The sequence below is a fragment of the Bombus pyrosoma genome, linkage group LG4 (genome assembly GCF_014825855.1).
Source record: "Bombus pyrosoma isolate SC7728 linkage group LG4, ASM1482585v1, whole genome shotgun sequence".
NCBI lineage: Eukaryota > Metazoa > Arthropoda > Insecta > Hymenoptera > Apidae > Bombus > Bombus pyrosoma.
In genome coordinates, this window is record NC_057773.1 from 13,023,272 (window position 1) to 13,039,890 (window position 16,619).

Genomic DNA, 16,619 nt, shown 5'->3' on the forward strand with positions numbered 1-16,619 from the left:
TTCACATGGCAAATGAATAGCATATCTATCTATGCATTTAACTCACGTCCTCTGTTTTTTTTTTTTTCTCCTTATATCAAATCTGATTATTTAGCTACATAAAATTAAGAAACCAATCTGCAAAGTTAATTAGGAAATCGCGAAAATACGAGATAACGAGATTAAATCGAGGCAAAGTGGTATCGAGACGATTTCCCGAGTCTTCGAGAATTGACGACTATTTAAATAATTAGAATCAAACTAAACGGAGCTCAGTGGTGGTTAATCGAATAAACAAAAGATATTTTCGCTACGGTTGATCAAATTTCGACAGATTGGTTAGATCGAAGTTCGATGCAACGTTTTAGGATTAAATTCTCCAAAGGAACGATCGGTAATTTTCAGAAAGAGACGTCGTCCTCGCAATCGATGCTAATTACGCGGTCTGCCGAGCAAACAAGGACGAGTTTGCAATTTTTATGGGCTAATGTCTGAGCGATCGCGGGATTTCGACCTGGGCCGTTGCCGTTTCCAGAAAACGGATATGCACTGATCGATGCGTGCGCCATTACCAGCCGGTTAATTGAAATTCTAATTAATGCTCGCGGCCTCATTGTTGTTCTACGCGCGCATCACACGCGGCATAAACTCAGTGATACGCTCGGAAGATTTTATTGGAACGATCCACAAATCTGGAAATAATTAGACTTTTAAAGCGGTGCCGTCAAATGGCGCTCGTTCGTCCAACGAAATGGTGTAGAGTCGTTGCGGTGACCACTTTAGGTCGTCGATCGACGTTCCAACGTGTACGTCTATTTTACGATACTGTGATTAAGCGTTTGGACGTGCTTACTGGTTAGAAATAACTGGACATTTATCAATCTTCGATAGGCTTGGCTATTCTTTCGTACATTTAAACTAACTACGTACTTGTAAAGGTTGGAAAGAAGCAAAGAGACGACGCAAAAGTTTTGTATCTATGTCATCATATTCATATTTTTCTGTGCAACGTGCTTTGACCAAATTTTACGTTTCTTTCTCGACGAGATCAAATTTTTGTGTAAAAGTATATCTACACAGTAGTACATATATGTATATAATAAAAAAGTGCTTTTTCTTTATTGAATCATATATATTTTAGCAGCAACGTATTGGTAATTTAGTGCTTCGGTTTGGCCACGTATTTCAAAATTTGCATAATTTCCTATCTTGTTGTGGAACAATAACGATATAACGCCGAGAACAATGAGAAAGTAAAGCACTTGTAAAACACATGCAGATATTATTTCCGCTTTAATTTCAGTACGCTTATTGTAATTTCAGCAGCATATTAAATATACTAATTAATTATTCGGAACCAGAATGAAACGAGGAGAATAAAACCGTGACCATTTAAATCATCAACTATCAGTTAGGCCTGTTTCACTTTTTTCAATTTATCAAGCTTCATTATCTGGTATAACACTTGATTTAGAATTTATTCATCGCGCATCTAATTTTCCGCCTCTTGGTTTCTTTTCTTTAAACACGATCGTTACAACTATTTGTTCTTTTTCCTTTGAAATACCAAGATAATTCATCCAGTAAATTACTAAACGTCGCCGGTTAATCGAATTACGTTAACAAAATCATCTCCATATGCGAAATTATTTTACCTTGACTAATTTCAAAATCCGTACAGATCGAAGAAAAATTTCAGTAAAAGATGACAGAACTATTTATTAAAATCGATCCAGAAGTTTAACAATTTCCTATTAAATTATAATTCAACGTTGACAAAATTCTATGAAATTTATTCAAAATCTACTATGCTACTATTAATACTAATAAAACCTACTATCAATGATACAACGATTTAGGGAAGACCTCTGTTTTATATGACGTTAAATCACTATCGTTATCCATCTTCGATCCATATAAATTTTGACGTTTTCTTTAACTTACAACGAAAACGAACTAACCATCCAGTGGACCAACAAATTTCGATAGATCAACCAAACGAGTTACCTAAACTTTACGCGATACAATTACAAATGGTATGTAAGATTTTTACTTTGAGCCAAATAAACTTCTACTTTTGTAGCACGCTGTAGCTGTAGCCCCACCGCGGACGTAAGTCCTTCCTATTCTCGTGACACTAATGGCGAGGCCAGTTCGAGCAGATAGGATCTTCTTTGGTTCTTCCTCGCTTCTTCGGCGGGCTGCGTGACAGCGCACTGACTCACGCACTCACGCGTGCACGCACGAATCGTTACGACGGAGTTGGCGTTTCGCTTTTTCCTTTCGAACATGATCGTTTGATCCTTCCGCTCTTCTGAATCCCTGGAAATCTTGCACGACAGATATTTTAACTTACATATCTCCGGTTAACCTGCTGCATTTCAGAAATATTTTGGTTAATTTCGCGATTGTCTTGTCATGATGCAAATTCATAATTTTACCGATTACAAGGAAATTATGGCGCATACTGTGCGTAGCAATTCTTGCGTTGCGATTTCTGCCTACTTTTTATTCCAAACTACCTAAACATCGTGATTTTGGGTATTAATTCATTCAAGTATTTCGAGTATATGACGTTTAGAAAATTTGCTAGATTTTTAGAATAATTTATTAGACATTTTAGAATGATTATGGAACGCTATGAAAGCTAGCATGGCGAAGTTGAGCACGTTTCATATTTTCAAGTGATACGCATATTTATCTTACGTTACGAGTTATTAATCGTGAGTCATTTGTGCTTTAATTATTTTATGGCCAGTAATTTTTTCCCTTGCCGAAAATCTTTCAGAAAGAGTAAGTTTTAAATTACTTGTTGCGGATTCTTCCTATTGGAAGAAGGAAATAGGATCAGGTCACAGTCTTTCAAATTTTTATTAAATGATGCGTTACGAAATACTAGGAAAGGATTTCTCGTTTCATTCTCTTTTAATATGCAATTCAATATGGCAGATTTAAAGTGGAAAGATGCAATTTTCTAATTGTCAAAATATCGATCATGCCGTTGCTTTGTCTTTGCAAGATCTCACCAAATTATTATTCATTTTTATAAAGCTTCATACGTAGTAATCTAGTAATTGTTCCCTTCTCAACTATATCATATCGAAGCTGCTCTTTCAAACCACTCGATAACATGGCAATCAGAGAGTCAACAAACGCGATCGTATCGCATTTTCTGCGCGTGCTTTTAATATATTTCAATACTTTGACACTTCGATCAAACGTTGAAAAACTTTTAGAATACCGGAACTGCTGAATGCGTGTCAAAAAATTCTCGTCGAACACGTGCGAGTAAAAAAAAAAAAAATACTGGAAGCGGAGAATTTTTCTGCAGGAGCGAGTCAAAAGAAAGAAACAAAAGAAAAAAAATAAAATCGTGGATCAACCAGTTTCCCTTTAATCCTCTATCCAGCCGATTTCTTCTGTTGTCATTCTTCCCTTTCCCACCAAAAGAGAAAAAAAGAAGAAAAAAAAAAAAACAGAAGAACGAAAGAAAAAAGGAATTCGGAAAGGGAAATCCTGCATCAACCAGTTTCCCTTTTAGTCCTCGATCCAGCCGACTTCTTCGATCGTCGACCAATCATCGAAAACGTTCTCGATACTGTTCGCGCTTGTTTCGTTGGCGTTCGAAACGCGAGAGGTTTTCGATCGGCAGACAAGAGAATTAAACGTAACGGGCTGAGAGTAATAAATCAAAATAAGCAGATGGGAAATCCTGGGATGTGTCATCTCGTTGTAAACGATGTCCATTCGGTGTTACGTTTCTAGTTTATTGCCGGTGGAGCGCGCCGGTCCGGCCCGGTAATAAAATATGGCGCGACGGACAGCGAGAAAATATTTCCCTGGATATTGGCGGAAAATATTAAACGTTACAATGAAACTTGTTAAGAGATGGACGCGGTATGCTCGATTAAGGCTGATCCGATTTCGGCTTCTCCTGTCGGACGATTATTCGCTTGGATAAAACCATTCGATCTAACACGCCGTACGGAGGGATTCGACTACGAGCGACAATATAGAAATCGGTGATCTGCACTATCTAATCGGCTTTTCCTTTTTCCTTTTTCCTTTTTTCCGTCCTTCCTCCTGGTTCCTACTTTTTTTTCTCCTACTCCTTCTTTTTTCCGTTCTCCTTCGATCCGAACCATACGTTGGGAAACTACGGACGTTTAACACGTTCGCTGTGGTCCTCTTGGATAAACTTACATTTCTTACAGTGACATAGATGGAATTTAAAACAGAGATTCGTCTTACTTATTAGACGTTAAAACGAATAGTCCACTTTGGATATTTTGCGTGTCTATGTGCCTTTGTTTCTGTAACTTTTTCTCAGAACGTCGTTTACCATTCGTTCGAGTGGTTTCGCCGATGCATTTCGAGATGCTGAAGCTCGTATGAAGTAGATCCAATTTCTCAGTCAATAACCTAATCGGCTATGATATTTGAAGATAATAAACTACCCGAATTTCACGTAACTTACATAGATAAATCGAATTCTTAATTAGTATAATAGATAAATCGAATCGCTTCTTAATTAGTCGGAGGAAAAAGTTTGAAATGAAATAGATTTCATTCATACGACTGCTATTTAGGTTTTGTTTTATTTTATCAAAAGTATCACACGTTTTAAACATAGATCAAACGATATTATCTTCTTTTTTTTTTTCAAATATATAAATGATATTTTTTATAAAATACATGACGCGTTAGCTATACCTGTGGTCAAAAGATCTGATCGGTCAAGGACGTCCCTCCAACGGCGCTTTCAAGGATCCTATGAGCTCTACTTAGCAGAGTTTGCATATTTAATTACTTAATAGATCAAAGCGGTTGATTTAGTGCGTTATTTCTGAACTCTAAGCGACAAGAATTTGATCTTTGTCATTTTCTACACGGCACTGTGCCGTTGTCGCCCTTTTTTAACACATTCGCTGCACAAATAGATACGGTTTCACAAATCAGACCTAAGAACAAGTACGTATTTCTATAATGAAATATATTACGTGTGATAACGACCGCGATGTAGAAAATTATAAATCACGAAATATAGAATACACATCTCGCAATAATTAATTAATTTCTTTAAAAAAAAAAGAAGCAAATATCTTGCCGTACATAATCTATAACTTAACTTACACATTTATGGCTATCTTATTGATATTTTAGTTATTTAAATACGTATTGCACATATACGCGTATAAAGAACGAATCGTCGATATTAATTTTCTCAAAAAATATATCTCGAACGAACAGACTGTATCCTACATTTTTGATTTATTTTCGCATAAGAACCTACCCGCTGTCCTTTCTCGGCCTTTACAATATTCCCGACCACGCTCTCTATGGAAAATGTTATTTAAAATAATGTGCTACAATATTTTTCCATCTCCCTTTGTTAAATATCTTACAACTTTGTCGTATAACGTAGATATTATGTTATGGCTTTACACGCGTGTATACGTACGTACCAAGTACGAACGCTTCGAGACGGCTAGGTTACGTGCGCCTCTCGCGAACAGCCATTCGAATCCACTCGAGAGGATCGAGATTTTACGACTGCGTGCATCCCGGATAGATCTTTTTGTGCGTAACTTCCACTCGGCGGGCACACGCAAAAGCCACGCGGAATCCTCTATAAAACGTGCTCGTGTCCGTGCTTGCGCGACGACCAACACCGTGCTCGACACGAAACGATCTTTTATTACGATCGCTGTTAATAATCCACTGAGCAATACTTTGTCAATGAGAATAATTTGTTGCTCGGATTTTCGCGAAAATCAAATTGAAAAACTTCGTTCCGCCGGAACGAATTGAAATGGCACGCCGATAAAATTTATGTTTGCAAATATCGTTGCCTTCTTGTGGCTAAGTAGCTTCAATAATGTCGTCGATTAACTTTTATAATCGTCAAATTTATGGCTCTGGTAGCCTCGCGAGTTTCTTTTCTTTTAAATAACCTTATTATATCGCTTCGTATAATCCTACTTTTTCATAATGGCACGTCGTTTGACGGGCTGTGCTGAATTGGAATGTTCTAAAACAGCGTTTCTTTGTGATTTTCTTTAGAACTCTTTTTAGACCTTTTTTTCTGCCGTTGTTTAGTTCACCCAGAAGAAAAATATATTTAATCCTTTTTTGGTTTTTCGCTTCAGTCAAGAATTACGAGGTGGATCCGCCCATGAAACAGGCTTAGAAATCTGTTACAATTTTTTTTACTTTAAACAAATTTTTTTGTATTTGTTAAATATATATAAAATCATACCTCAGGATTCAATAACTTCATTTCTTTCTTTCCCTTCTAAAAGAAATCACAAAGAAACGCTGTCTCAGAACATTCTAATTCAGGACACTCCCTTAAACAATTGTCGTTTACGATTCTCTTATCCTTTTTTAAATATATTCCTTGTTACGTGTTAAAATGTGACCACTCCAACTCTACAACTGCATCTTATCCTTTTCTCTTATCTTTTTTTAATATGTTCCTTGTTACGTGTTAAAATGTGACCACTCCACCTCTACAATTGCATCTTTCTTTCTCACCAAGAAACTTCTTCGTTTTAGATAATATTTATTCTTACACATTGTCCGTTGTTTCCGTTGTATTATTAATTGTAAACCATTTCGTCGAAATACGCAAGAATAAAAATACAATAGTTGCATCGATACAGCATACTACTCGCGATTAAATAATCGAAGCGGCAGAATATATGCGTTAATGTCAACCATATCGATTCTTGTACCATTCAGAATGAATAATTATATTAAATTTTTCTAGAATAATGCTCATACGAGCAATGTGCCGATATTAATAAGCAAACCGATTTGTTTATCGAAATCTGTATAAAACTCGAATCAAATCTTCTTAAGGCGACGAACTGTAACTCTTCCGGGATAAATTTTCTCATTAAGAGCGTGGCACATCCAGTGAATTTTCCAGTAGCTTCTCATTTCGTAACAGATCCTCGAATCTCGAGAATCACATCTCGAAGATAAAAAATATCGCACGCCGAGTAATTTCCACCGATACGCAAAGATATATTTCATCCGCGACCGCTTTCTTCCATCTCGACGAGTGTCTTCAAATGTGTATAAATGGAAATCTTATCCATTTCGTGTATATAGATCGTCTGAAGTCGCATGTAAGCAGGCGCTTCATCGTGTGCATGCACTCGATCACCCGCATTTCCTTTTCTTTCGGCGTATCAAAGGAATCAGAAAGTTTTACGACGCAGCTCCGTCGGAGGATATTTTATATTGCATCCAGATTTCTCAAGAAAACGTCGACGAATCAGAACCGCTAACCTACTTACGTCACCACTATTTCACCGGGAAGTGGAGTTAATTTATTGTATTAAAAATCAATATCTCGCTTCGTCAAAATTTTTACGCGTTTCCTCCTTCACCGATTTTTAATATTACACTCGTTGCAGTACGAAGTTTAACGTAATTTATATGTATGTATATGAACGCCGAATCTTTTTAGCTTTTTACTTTCTGCAAGAAATATCTCGATGGACTAAACAAAATTTTTTATGTTCGATTAGACGCGGAATTAAGTGTATTGCAAATAGGCTGGAATCGTTAAATGGAATAAAAGGAGATATTTTTAATTGAAAGATCGAACTTAGATAAGAAAAGACGTAGCTGCAGACCCTCCATGTGTATTTTTCAAGTACATTTGGAGATTAGGATAGTTTTTAAACTCAACAGTTTCAGGGTTTACGTGGTTTATTATTCTGCGAGTTTGTAAAGTGAAATTTAATTCGTTCGTGTAGAACGTTCGGTTAATTCTTGCAAGTAATCAACTGAAATGATGTACTTACAGTAACAGAGTAATCTTAATAATATTTCTTTGGCTCATTTTTACTTATTAGGTTCTTAGCTGCCTCTTCATTTTGTTAATGGAGTATAGTTTCTCAAGAAGGTATTATAGTTGGTTAGTATTGGCAGACGAATTGAATATTGCTTGCTTTATTACTCTGACTGAAATTTTGTTTGTCGTTTACGTTGCCCATATCGCAGGATAATATAGGTAACCAAGGATCGATTTTACTGAAATTAATTGGACTATGAAGTTCAATTGTTTCGGTTTTGGTCGAATGTGGACATATCGTACGTAATGGTCGCGAGTGATTGAAATTCTGGTTTAACGTCCTTGTTCAAGCATGCGTTTTTTTTTTTTTTTTTTTTAGAAGAGAAATTTATTTGCATCCTTCATTATTCGACAGGGTGATAATTGTTTCTGCGGATGTTAGCTCGAAATGTACATTTATCTTTTTTTAATATTACCAAGTACTCGCAGGTTTTTGGTACTACAATTGTTTGGAATTCTATTCTAAAGAATTACGATGATCTTTTATCTCTATGAATTATCTTGAAATTCTTTGAATATCTTGAATTATCTTTTATTATTGAAAATATATATTAATTTATCTTCTACACCTTCTTTGTACAATATATAGACAAATATATTAGACTTTCTTTTCATCAAATTTCTTTCCATATAAATAAAAATATTAATCTCACCCCGCATAAACAAAAAATTAATAGAATCTGGGTATAATTCCTCTCCCGTATAAAACCTATAATCCTTATGAAAATATCATTCAGATGAAATCTGAATATCAAGGACAAAATCGTTACGCGTTTATTCGTTTTATTTATTGTTTCTTTTTCTCTTTTTAAAGTGCTGGCGTTTGATATCGCGTAGGTAGGAGGCAGAAATTTGATATAAATTTATTTTCCGAACCCATCAATAAACGCCGGGAGTTTGGAAAAAAATTCGTGTCTATTGTGTCGAATCTTGCGCGTTTTGCACACTCGTACTCGCTTTTTTCGCACCATTTCATCTCTATATATATATATATTTTTTTTTAATTTTCCATATGCTATTGCTCTTCCAATATAGTGACATAAACTTCCATAGCACATCGATCTTATAATTTATAGTTTAACAATAATACATATATTCCAATATCTTGTCAATTCCTTATAAACTAACGACAGACAAACAAATAAACAGATTCGCAGTAAAAAATTGAAACGATTCACAAAATTGACGACAACGATTCTTAGCACCGGAAACATAAAACAAATGGGCTATTAAATTATTTCCCCCTTTTTCTCTTTTTTTTATTCGAAACTTCAACGAAGATTTATTTTTACTATAAGCGCGTATAGACACTGAAGACGTATCTATACGTATAATTTATATAATTTAATAAATGTACACAGTAATTAATCGGTACGTGCATCTACATAATCTTTCAATAAAATTATATCTACCAAACCTCTACTAAATTCTACGTTATCCTATTTTAAATATTTTACATATTTTTGCATATTATATGTATTGGTTGCACTTTCAAATTTCCCACAAATACATAAAAATCCAAGGTCGAATAGAAACAGCAGGCAAGAAAGTTTGGTACGTAATTAAACGATCGTGTAGCTGCTGCTGAACGGGAACTACGGGTAGACGAATGACTGGGAAAGGTAGAAAAATAAGGAAAAGGGAGAGAATTAGAGGAAAAAGATGGAATACTCTAAACAAGTAAAGGAATTGTGGACAGGAATGTAGACAGACGAGTATACGCGTCTGGGAAAGAAGGCGCGCGAGATACGCGTGATTTATATACGGCGATATATTCGTAATATCGAAGTAGCTGGCCAGAGTGCACGTCCAATTATCCAAATTCCTTCGTCGGGATGAGAAAACAATTCAACATGTGTTAATAGCTTGCATTACGCGGCTGGATTTTTTTCTAAGTGAAAGAAATCGATTGTGTATTATATCGCGTAATGGACCGATTGCGGCCAATCTGCTATGAATCGGCGGATTTTATACTTCTCTGTCAGGGCTTCTGGCTTTTTCCCGTTCTGGGGTGTGGAAACGAAACTGTTGGTTATCGTGGGCGAATTTGTTGAACGAGCAGAGGCAAGAACAAGAAATTATTCTTATTAAATAATAATAGCAGATATATTTTTCATATACTTATTAAATTAATAATAGAAAGAGCACAATAGTATCGTTTTCCTTGGATAATTATGATCTTCGTTTAATATTATTTCATAGTTACTCGAACATGATTGATGAATCGTTTCGCAAATTCTTTCTCTGACAATCAACGACTTAAGCCGAACCACCAAAAGAACCAAGCATTACGGAACCGATCGTGTGTAGGCCGATCTCTCGTGCGATTATCATGCCCAATCGTTCTCCATCTGTTCACGGTTGTCCATCTCCTGGCGAAAGAGAAATTCCATTCTCGTGGCCGATCTGCCCGGTCGGATTTTTCAGTGCGTAGCGTCGCTCTCAGATGCAATCTCACGCAGAGGAAGTCGGCACGTGGTCACGCATCACCCGACCACCCTCGCGACTGTCATTATCTCTGCTGCTGCCGGAGAAATTCCCAGAGGTCGAGTAGAGTCGCGCGTGGAACGAAAACGAACGAGACGGACGAAAAGGTTAGACCGAAATGAGAGAGAAGGACGAACGAAGAGGAAGAGAAAGCTACGAGCTGGATGGATGGAGACGCGGAGGAAGACCAACAATAAGCGAAAACAGAAGAGCAGACGCAGAAAACGCAGAAAGAGATCACGGAGAGGCAGAGAAAGAGAAGTTACGAAGAAGCGAGTCGCCTCCTGGTGGTAATGACAGCCCGCCGAACGGACACTTCTACCCACTGGGAAGAGCTGTTTGTTATTAAGATCGTTTTGGTTGTGTATAGTACGCCTCAGAAGCTAATAATTGCTGCAGAACCTAGGGGAATTAACACTGGAACCGTTGCACTCAAAACGACCAGTTTCAGATTCTTTTCTTTACATTAACTTTTGATGTATTTCTTGTCTCTGTTATTCTCAAATTTTTCATCCGTCCAGCAACAAATATTTCTCGTAAGATAGGAACGTTAAAGAGTGGCAAATCGTAACAATTGATTCATCTTTCCGCGTAAACGCGTCGATATTAGTTGCACTCTACGAGGCGAGTACATTTTTTACCGTACGTAATGTATCTTCCGATAGAAGGATAGAAGGATAGAAAGACAAGTCGGTAATTTTTATTCAAACGTTTGATCCATGGTTGCGTTTCCGATCTCGTTGTTCTTCTTGCTACCTTATTCATATATCGAACAAGAAAACGTGTTTCGATGTCTCTTTCGTAACAAAAATCTCATTTCCAGGATTCAAGCAGAAAAGCAAGTAAAACCTTGGCAAACGATGCTCACCGAAAAGAAGCAAACGACGCATCGGTAAGAAAAACTTTCTTTGAGCGATTTTCCGTCTTCCTTTGCGCGACTTTGCCTCTCGAGAAAAATCAATCCGACCAAAAGAATACTCCATCATACCGCAAACAATCTTTCGTCGAAGATGAGGAACAAAAGTTTCCTCGTTTTCTCGTAATTTTCCCAAATTGTACGTTCGACGAAACCATCGAACGTCGATGTTATTAAATTTCTCCGGCCGAAATAAAATTCGTAAGCGGCATTAACAAAAAATTAATTAGCGGCCCAGGCCAGGTAGACGTCATCATTACGCGCCATAGAATCCTGACGAAGTCAACGTTTCATTTAAATAATCGCCGAGCGAAACGCCCGAATAAGAAAATCATTCGTCCGTCAGTCTGTGGGCTTCTGGGTATGAGATGGCCGCGTGAAATAAGTTTAATAACAACGGTCAGGGTTCTCAGTCACCGGAGGTGTTCGCAGTTGGACTGTCATTATCTTCAGGAGAGAACTCAGCCTTTCATAACTTTACCCTTTTGCCTGCTCTTTCGTTCTTTTCATCCTGCTTTTATTACGCTGTATTTTGCTCCTTCCACGCCGATTTTATCTCGGTAAGCTCGCTTTACGTTTTCTACTTTTGCGTATTGTTTTTCCTGGTTATGCGTTTAATGGGGTTAATGGAAGAACGGTGCAAGCGCGTTGTTTCTTAAAAATCCGACAAATACGATATTGGAAATTTCGTGTTTATCTAGAGGATTTTATTACGAGTTTTTCAGCCTCGTTGTTGCAATTAATAGAAATATTGGAATTAAAACATTATTCATCCACATTTTTGAGAGCTGTAACACTTTTATCATCACCGAGTAACGATGCAACGTATTAAACGCACCAAAAGGAAATTTAATTAATTTTCTCCTTTTATCGAAGTACGTATATACATATACATATATGTCTTTTCTTTTTTAATTATGTATAATCTGTAATGTCTTAATTATGTATTACCGTAGTAACCGGTAGTAATCGACTGTACAGTTGACAAAAAAATTTCGATAAGCTCAAACGATGAAATACAATAGTTACGGAAAAAAAGAAATAGAGGAAACGAAGGGCGTTCGATAATCATAGTCATTTCATGGCACAATTGGCGATTAATTATTAACATTGTATAGCCTACGTTACCCGGCATTAACGTTTCGATAAAATATTCACGTAATCTTTCGTAACGTGTTTGATTAATTACTGGCGTACCATGCTACTCGCATTTGCTCGTGCTATTAAACTTCATCGTATCCATAAAGATCGAGATCAACCTTATTTGCATATTATTATTCGTTATACCCAGAGGGGTCATTAAGCATGATGAAACTGCAACGCATATTGATACCATCTGAATGGTTTCTGTCGATATCAATGGATCAGAACCGTAATGAATCAAGTCCAAAATTGTCTCTATCTGAATTTATTAACTGGCTACCATTGATCAACTTTTCGTTCGATACCTAAACGAACAATAATCTTCATTTTTTTTCAAAAGTAGACGTCGAAGAATGTCAAACCGAAACGTGTTACATTTTGTCGTATTTACGATTCTATCGTTCCTTCCTATCTAGAAGCATTTATTTCTCTATACCTGATTTACAAAATCTCCGTGAATTTTAGAACGCGATCAGAATATTTTCGTAAAAGTTTCTCGAAAACCATCTTTGGTACGTGCTTGCATCCGGTGCTTGCTCTAGACAAATGAACCTAGTGTTTTCAATTGCTATTACCACTTTGTCTTTCTCGCAGAATACCTAAGACACAGAGTGGTACAAACCGACGTGATTAACGGAGCAAACATCTAAAAAATGATGCAATTAAAAAACTAGACGTCTAAAGTACAATATGATTAAGAGAATAGACAACTAAGAAATAACGTAATGCTGTTGGCAGATAGTCGACGATACTTCATCGAAGATCGATAACGAAAAAGGCATTAGAATTTATGTAACGACCAAATTCATTGGTTAATTAAAATTGTACATGGTCAGTGGCGTAAAGTAATTAGCAAAAATTTCAAAGGGACTTTTACATGGACCTGACTCCCAGGATGGTTCCTTGCCGTTTCAACGGCCGCGTCCCTTTCTCTTCTCTCGCCGTTTACCAGAGTCGGCCAGGAAAAACTCATGTTATTAAGCCAGGGCAAAAGTGCTCTTCGTCCCTCCGTCCTTTCTTCAACGCCGCTTCTGTTCTCCGCGCCGCGACTCGTCTTCTTTCTCTCTGTCGGTGCTCGCTAGATTAGTTCATTACCCGGCTAGCCGTGTCTTCTGTTTTTGCATGCCGTGGAAATAGATTTGTTGCAAGATCGACGCTGCGTTCTTGCGTACGTGACGTTGTGTACAACGCCGCTCAAAAGTATCCAAACGACTGCTTATTTATAGCGATATGTAATTTAATTACGAAATTATTACATACCAAGATGATCAACGATGATTTTACTTTTCATTATGATTCGTTGCGATTGTATATTATAAAATATTATCGCGTGTCTATTACCATTCGAGCTTTTCCTAGGAAATTTAACTAGAAAATTTGGCTAGAAAATCTAACTGGGAAAAATTGACTGCGATATAGAAATTGGCTTTCGAAAATCAATGCACCATTAACGCTAGAAGTACTACATTTGCAAATAGATTACGTTTCTCTGCGACTGGTTAGAACGTTTCGCTGTTTTTGATAAAACTAATTATTTTATCGAAATCGAAACGTGGTTTTATCGGGTATCTATTCTATATACAATGTCGTTAATATCGTTCCAAGAAACACACAAGCCGCACAATATGCCAAATACAACTATCGGACGTAGAATTTTTCTATTCGTTTATAAAAAAAAAAAAAAAATCTGGAAGCAACTTTACGATTAAAACCAAAGACCATAAATTTCAACTATACCTATCCTACCTACCTACCTATCTATCCTGTCCTATCCTGTTTCTATCTACTTAGAAAAGTCCAAAACTAACGTCAGAATTAAATCGCAAATCCGTAAACTTCGTGCCACGAATTCTCGCAAAAGGAAAGAAAAAAGAAAGATCGTTCGACGACTGCCATAACGATTATTTCTTCGCGCAAGTTCTTCGTTCGCAGTTTCAATCTTGAATATATTTCACGCTAAAATATAGTTCTCGAAACAAAGGTTTTCCACGCGAAATGGACGGTGTGCGTATACCTGCGTCACTATCGTCCGGTCATTGATCATTTTCGTAACAATTTTGCTCGCGGCCCGATAATCGCGCGAAAAATATCGTCCCCGATGCCTTTCGCTTCGGCTACGTATTACTCCAGCGGGTTTAAAGAGGGCGCGTTGCTATCAAAAGCACTAAATCAGTGGCCAGGACGCGTGTAACAAAAACAAGCATCGGTGGCGGCGAAGCATTAACACCGTTTTCGCAGTGGAAGAAGTTATGCAGATTGTGTAATTACTGATAAAAGTTGTAGCTCCGCGTTTCTTTCATCCAGCGATAGGGTCGGCTCAGGTTGCGTGTTCGAAATAACAATAATTGCGTTACGTTTCGCTAAAATGCGTTCCTAATCACGCTTTTCATCGTAGCCCTTAAGCAGCGTGCAAGAAAATGAAATTACCAAGATCAAAGCAGCTGTAAGGTGTGGCTGACACACGCGCGTAAACTTCCACGTATCGGCCCGAGGAAAGTAGAATTAAGATTTTTAACGTCAGACCCCTAGGATATCTTCGAAACTGTAACATTATTCCAAAGGGCGGCTCGCGTGGTCATTTCTCACCGTCTATGATAACTGTCGGCACAGATCCCTAGTTAGAATAAGGCCCGTTTACAAAACCAGTGCTTCGTGGAGAAATAAAATAAATAAAGTTGAAGTTAACGTGCTCCTTAAAGCAACTTTTATATCAGCTACGATTTCAGATTAGACGATTAAGTCGATTCACGTCAAATTATTTAACGCAGCATTCTGGCGTAACAGACGTAACTGCGACTGATTCGCGTGAATATTCGCTCGTATTTCTTTTATTGGCAACGTTATCGACAATACGAAACTAAAGTAAAACGCGAAGAGAAGTTATTAACGCTTAACGGCTATTATAAGTGGAACTTCGCCGCGTGAATTATTGTTTCAACATCGTCGTACTAGAACGAGACTATCGCGATGTTGTAATTATCGTAAACAGTAATTTTTTCATATGCTTACTGTCCAACAATAACAAAATGCTATATATTGGAAATAAAACAAAAATGCGCCGTGCTTGGTGGTTAAAGCAGACAAAAATTGTTTCACTTCGATCTTTTTTATTATTTATCAGACCATGTACGATCTCGTGAATTATCGTCGATACGCAAGATGACGATCAATTGGAAGCGAAAAAAGAACAATTTTCCCGGAGTTTGGAAAGAAAATCAATGTTTTTCGGTAGACAGATTGTCTTGTATAGCTCGTTGTAGAGGTTTATGCCACAGCTTCGTCGTCCATTTGTATCGTTCAACATGATTATCGCATGATTATTGCACACAGCAGAACAGCTGCTGTCTCGGTCGCCGCCAGATACCACTTTAGAGTATTTACGCGATTAACTACAGCTTGGGAAACCATCAGCTTCGTAACCAGAAATAGCCAGAAAGATTCGAAATCACTTTTGCTTCATTCAAATCTCGTATACAATTAGTCAATTAAAATTGGTCTGATTTAAAGATAGTTTAAAACCACGTAAAGCGAAGCGACCTAAATATGGTGAAAAGAACGAGGGCGCGAGAAGACGGAAGAAACGTGGACGCGTGTGTTGATAAAATACAATAAATAGCGAATTTGAATAGCTTTGGCGTTTGCTCCAGGCGATGATACCTTTCACGCGAGAATAAAAAAGCAGCGAAATTTTTCTTACGCTTCGACCACCACGACCTGCACGAACTTCGTAGTTTCTTTGTTCTTCGTGCGCCAGTTTCGAATAATTTGAAATTGGCGCGCGTACAGGCGAGGGATTCTTTTCAAATTTTATAATTTGTATTATTTGTATTAGTAAGGAGAGAAAATCAGAGAGAGTGTAAAAGATTCGTTTTTGCAGTAAGGCACACGCGGTTAATTTTCAAGAAAATTTAATTAACGATTGTTGGTAAACATTGGAATTAATTTAGATTGGCAATATAATCTTCTGAATTAGCCTCGAATTAGTTCTATATGAATTCTCCCGTTGCATTGTAGATGTAATCTTGTTAAAAGAACGATCGAAAATTTTAACGATTCCATCTTTATCTGTAATTTTTAATTACAGGAACTGAGATTTCATATTTATGAGAATTGTACCGTAGCCGTAACGGAATACTGTTAATCCTTGTCGAATTGAATGAATGGAAATTATACAGAGCAGCTACTAAAGAGATAATTAAGAATCATTTACATTGAAATAATAAC

At 37.1% G+C, this 16,619-nt stretch overlaps 1 protein-coding gene across 9 annotated transcripts in view; it reads left to right on the top strand.

Annotated features, from left to right (window-relative positions):
- The window catches only part of LOC122566686, a 116,154-nt gene that overhangs the window by 58,519 nt on the left and 41,016 nt on the right, over nt 1-16,619 (top strand). For 7 of the 9 annotated variants that reach the window (XR_006316588.1, XR_006316589.1, XR_006316584.1 and 4 more), the window contains exon 3: nt 11,160-11,228. The exons of the other annotated variants lie outside the window; for them this stretch is intronic. Coding sequence is in view for 3 of the 7 variants with exons in the window: in XM_043724300.1 (XP_043580235.1) it covers nt 11,160-11,228 (69 nt within the window). In the remaining 4 variants the exon portion in view is untranslated. The remainder of the gene's footprint in view (nt 1-11,159; nt 11,229-16,619) is intronic. 9 annotated transcript variants of the gene reach the window in all.